Here is a 5,125-nt window from a genome sequence, read left to right as displayed (position 1 = left end):
ATACTGCATCCAGTTTTGGTCACCGCGATGTAAAAAAGATGTTGAGACTTTAGAAAGAGTACAGAGAAGAGCAACAAAGATGATTAGGGGACTGGAGGCTAAAGCATATAAGGAACGGCTGCTGGAATTGGGTATGTCTAGTTTAATGAAGAGAAGGACGAGGGGGGGACATGATAGCAGTGTTCCAATATCTCAGGGGCTGCCACAAAGAAGAGGGAGTCAAGCTATTTTCCAAAGCGCCTGGAGGCAGGACAAGAAGCAACGGGTGGAAACTAACCAAGGAGAGAAGCAATCTAGAACTAAGGAGAAACTTCCTGACAGAACAATTAACCAGTGGAACAACCTGCCTCCAGAAGCGGTGAATGCTCCAACACTGGAAGTTTTTAAGAAGAGACTGGACAGTCATTTGTCCGAAATGGTATAGGGTTTCCTGCCTGAGCAGGGGGTTGGACTAGATGACCTTCAAGGTCCCTTCCAACTTTACTATTATTATTATTATTATTATTAACCAGTGGAACAGCTTGCCCTCAGACGTGGGAGTTCCATCACTGGAGGTTTTTAAGAAGAGACTAGACAGCCACTTGTCTGAGATGGTATAGGTTCTCCTGCTTGAGAAGGGGGCTGGACTAGAAGACCTCCAAGGTCCCTTCCAGATTCTATTCTATTCTATTCTGAAGAGATTTCTTCTTATCCTCATATCCTCCAGGTAATTCTAGCAACATATCAACTGACCTTCACAACAGTCTCATTAGAACCTAAGAGAATTCTCTTATCACATTTAATTTCAGAATTTGAGATATACTAATCTTGACTAATGAGGCTATATGAAAAGTGGTTTAATATCAAAATAAATAGAAAACAGTGAGGATTGAAGATTTACTTATGTTTATCTTATCTGGTAAAAATGTTATCTTTAGAATAGACTTAAGTTACAGCATATCTTGACATTTTTGCAGACCTGTTAATCAGCTTCTTTCAACCTGTAGAATTTTAACTTTTTATTACATTTACAATTTTAACTTTACCGCTGTATCCTGATAATTATAGTTGCAATGAGAATCATTTTCTGGCTGGCTAATGCCATTCTGCAAACATCCTGCCATTCTGGTTAAGATTAAGGCCATTCTGCAAACATCAGGCAAAAAACTAAAAGTAGGATTGTTGATAATCTGCCTTCCATGTAACCCTAGCAGTAAATACCATGATGCTACTAGTGTATAGGATCATCATTCAAAGATGGTTAATTTTAGCCCACCTTCCTAAATGTGGGTTTGTAAAATTATACAGTACAATTATACCACCTCATTTACATATTAATAGGATTACTACACATAATACTTCAACTACACTGACCAGATCAAACTGCTCAACTGTGCTCTTCCAAGCATTTGGCAGAGAGATTTTATTCCATCTTTCTAACCAACAACCTTACACAAGAGGACTATTGAAGTGTTCAGACCAGACACACATAACTAAATTTTGAAAGATATATTTGCATGCTGCACTGCCTTTATTAGGAATTAAATTATCAGAGTAATGTTCATTTCTTTTATTTGCAGTTCAGCATTAATGATTAATTTGCCAAATTTCATAAACTGTACAAGCAATAAAAGGCAGCCAACTATGCTTTACATCATTGTTTCACACCAATCAAATACAGATAGCCAATTACCTAATTTTTCTATAATAAATTTCTATAGGCACAAAGCAGAAGTGATGAAAAAAAATCAGGGGGAAAGAGGGTATGCATAAATAAAGATTTCTTACATCAAAAAGTCCAAAAAATCACAAAGTCTGTAAGAGTTTGATTAGGCAAATACTGTGGTACTGATCTTACTAGTATAAAAGTGAAAGCTAAGTTACTTAATAAAAAAAATATTTTCTTTTAATTTGGGGATGTGAATTGGAAAGGGCAAACTTTAAAAGTAGCCAGTACAAAGTGAAGGGCATTGGGAAAGATGCACAGGCACATTGGAACCACAGGGACATAAATTGACCACTGTCAAACCAGTGTAAGTTATTTGGTTTCTCATGGAAAACATTTTATCCACATTTCCCCCAGATGTTTGTTAAATCCAACAGCATATTTATTATAAGCTGCTGTTGTTCTTATAATAGGAACTGTGGGCTTTTGCTAATCATTGCTCAAAGTTTGACAGAACCTAGATGATTTCAAATACTTTCTTGAGCTCCACAATAAGTTGCCAGTCAGACTTCTGCATTTCATCTCTGAACCAGTTTTTCAGGGCATCAATGGACTGACGACTAATCTGTAGGTAGAAAAACAAAATGTTTACCATGACATCCCTACTCGTAAGATTGTTATATATAGCACAAACCTACATTTCATAAATTTCAGAAACCAAAATAACATTTTTTGAAAAGTTGCACCTTAAGCACTGTAATGATGTTTTCAACCATTTTTAATTTTAACCTCTATAATAAGCAAAGAATGATTTTGTATCAAAATTTCTGTAACAGCCTCTCTTCTCCACCCCCATGCTGACACAGTCTAATTCTAATCCCATTTCAAAAAAGGCCTTTTGTCCTTACATTCAAGCATGACACTCCGAATTAAAAAATGTTTACCTTGCTGACAAGTATATCAGTTGCTTCAAAATGTCGACCATACATTTTAGGTGCTTCACCAGGAATTGGTTCTATTTTTATACAGACTTCTTGACCTTTTTTTGCAACATCTACTTGTTTATGATTTATTTCAATACTTGTAATTATTCCAATATCAATGAACTGTAATAAAAATACTTTTATTAGCATTCAGTTTGCAGAACAAGGGCATAAGCAGAATAAATAGTCAAAATATAACTAGATTTTTAATAATAACGTCCCCATATAAAATCTGAAGAAGAGTATGGCAGTCTTTTGTTAACTGTTAGGTGGTACTGTACATATGTGACAGAGTATACAATGAAAGTTTGCGACTGAAGTCCAATTATCTCTAAACACCTGAGAAAACCTTGGGAAAGCAGCTTTGCAGGCTATTTCAAAAGATGTTCTGTCATATTTAAGATTTCAAGCTGCATAGAAAAATAGATCCATAGATAAAATCAACATTCCACAGAAGTCATGATAAAGGACATTTCATCAAAGAATCCAAGTTTCTACATAGTTGATTTTTCAAATATAAAAACACCTATTATCAAAATATATTAAAATGAACTATTTTTAAATTATTATCCAAATAACCCTTCTTTTAAAAAGATAGAATATCTTTAAAAATACAAAATACTCACATTTTTACTAGGTACACAAATTGGAGTTCCTTGTTTTACCTGACCTGCATCCACAATGACTCCCATCACTATGGGATCACGAGAATTAAAAATAAATTGAGGAAGTATTTTCATCTTACAAGGGAATACTGCTATATGCCTGGGGGGAAGGGGGAGAAAAAGATGGCAGAGAACTGTTAAAATGTGGTCTGAAAATAAAGCTGCATGCACAAAAATCTATTTTGATTCACAAGTACTACTTCTGAGAAATCTAGACTGAAAATAATTTAAATCCATAATGCCATATCTACTTCAGCAATTCCTAAATCACATAAAACTCCTAGAACTGTAAATATTTAATAAAAAAATAAACTGACTGTAATGCTACAATGTGCATGTAATTATTTGGCAAGCTTTCCTCAGTAATCAAAAAGCACTCTTATCCAGATTTTATAAGACATCTCGATGTAATATAGACTAGAATTCTGAAACATTTAGCAGTCTATTAACTGTAATTTGTTTGGTCATGAGTTGCCTATTTTTATCAAGTAGTAAAGAAAATTATTAAATCATAAAAATGATACAATATATCACAAAAGAGAGAGAGAGAGAGAGAGAGAGCGAGAGAGCTGCTGCTTTCTGCTGCTTCCTGCAGGAGAGAGAGAAGGGAAGCGCAAGTGTCTGTCTCTGTCTCTCTCTCTCTCTCTCTGCAAATGGCGGAGGAGGCTGGGAGCCGCAGGAGAACGGTCAAAGAGCCACATGCGGCTCTGGAGCCACAGGTTGCCGACCCGTGCCTTAGACCAGGGCTTTTCAACCTTTTCACCCATTGTACCACTTTTAGGATATGGCAACATCCGAGTACCACCAGTCGCCCAGCAAGGTGTCAAAAACTTGATGACCCCCCCCAAAAAGTAAAAAAGTGATAAAGTACAGGTAGTCCTCGACTTACAACAGTTCGCTTAGTGACTGTTCGAAGTTACAATGGCACTGAAAAAAGTGCCCCCCAAGCCACAGCCGAGCAAGACACCTGCCCGCCCGCCCGGAGGCGCTCTTCCTCCTGTCCGAGGTTTTCATTGTTGTGAGCATTTCTGTTGAGGATTGGCAGGGGGGTGGGGTGGGGGGTGTTGGTTTTTATTCCCCCCGTCTGCTGGGTGGTTGCAGCAGGTTTTGGTCACTTCACATGACCCTGGGCCACTGTGACCGTCATAAATATGAATCAGTTGCCAAGCATCTGAATGTAAATCACAAGACCCTGGAGATGCTGCAACATTCCAGCTGATCGGCGCTTCTTCTGGGATCAGCAGAAGCACCAGGATCAGTGCCGCTTTCCAGCTGACTGGTGCTTTGTCTGGGCTCAGCAGAAGCGCCAGGATCAGCGCTGAGCTCCAGCTGGAGCCTGGTGCTGAGCCTGGCGCTTCCACTGACAGTCCTGAAGAAGCGCCGATCAGCTGGAAAGCGGCACTGATCCTGGTGCTTCCGCTGAGCCCTGACAGCCCTGCAGCTCCAGCCATCTCTCGCTCAGGCTTGTGCGGTGCTGCCACCGGTTCAGCTCATTCCCCTCCCCCGCTACCACTTTTCTAGAATAGTCGCGTACCACCTGCCAGGTGCCAATGTACCACAGGGGGTACCCGTACCACTGGTTGAAAAGCCCTGCCTTAGACCAACAAAGTGACTCTATAAACACAAGCAAGACTCTGTACAGGTAATCCTAGCAACTCCATCACTAAGCGAAGCAGTTGCTAAGAGGGAAATCACGTGGCCACAATTGTGCTTTCCTTTTTCCCACTTCCCTGCCCTTTGGAATGTTCATGCTGTGATAATTAGCAAGAAGGGAATTAATGTTTGTATTTACATTCATTGGAGAGGAAGGGATTATTACCTGTATTTATACA

General features: G+C 39.0%; 1 protein-coding gene across 1 annotated transcript in view; it reads right to left on the bottom strand.

The window, feature by feature from the left end:
- Positions 1-1,483: 1,483 nt before the first annotated feature.
- EIF5B (eukaryotic translation initiation factor 5B) overlaps positions 1,484-5,125 on the bottom strand; it is a 36,423-nt gene continuing 32,781 nt past the window's right edge. Inside the window, exons 22-24 of the mRNA XM_015831491.1 lie at positions 3,255-3,393; positions 2,590-2,751; positions 1,484-2,270 (exon numbers count right to left, since the gene is read on the bottom strand). Of these exons, the coding sequence (XP_015686977.1) occupies positions 2,163-2,270; positions 2,590-2,751; positions 3,255-3,393 (409 nt within the window). The 3' untranslated portion in view covers positions 1,484-2,162. The remainder of the gene's footprint in view (positions 2,271-2,589; positions 2,752-3,254; positions 3,394-5,125) is intronic.

Source organism: Protobothrops mucrosquamatus, unplaced genomic scaffold (genome assembly GCF_001527695.2).
Source record: "Protobothrops mucrosquamatus isolate PMUCROS unplaced genomic scaffold, P.Mucros_1.0 scaffold_19, whole genome shotgun sequence".
Taxonomy (NCBI): Eukaryota; Metazoa; Chordata; class Lepidosauria; order Squamata; family Viperidae; genus Protobothrops; species Protobothrops mucrosquamatus.
Note: the sequence above shows the minus strand (reverse complement) of the source record. Positions and strands in the feature narration are given on the sequence as shown.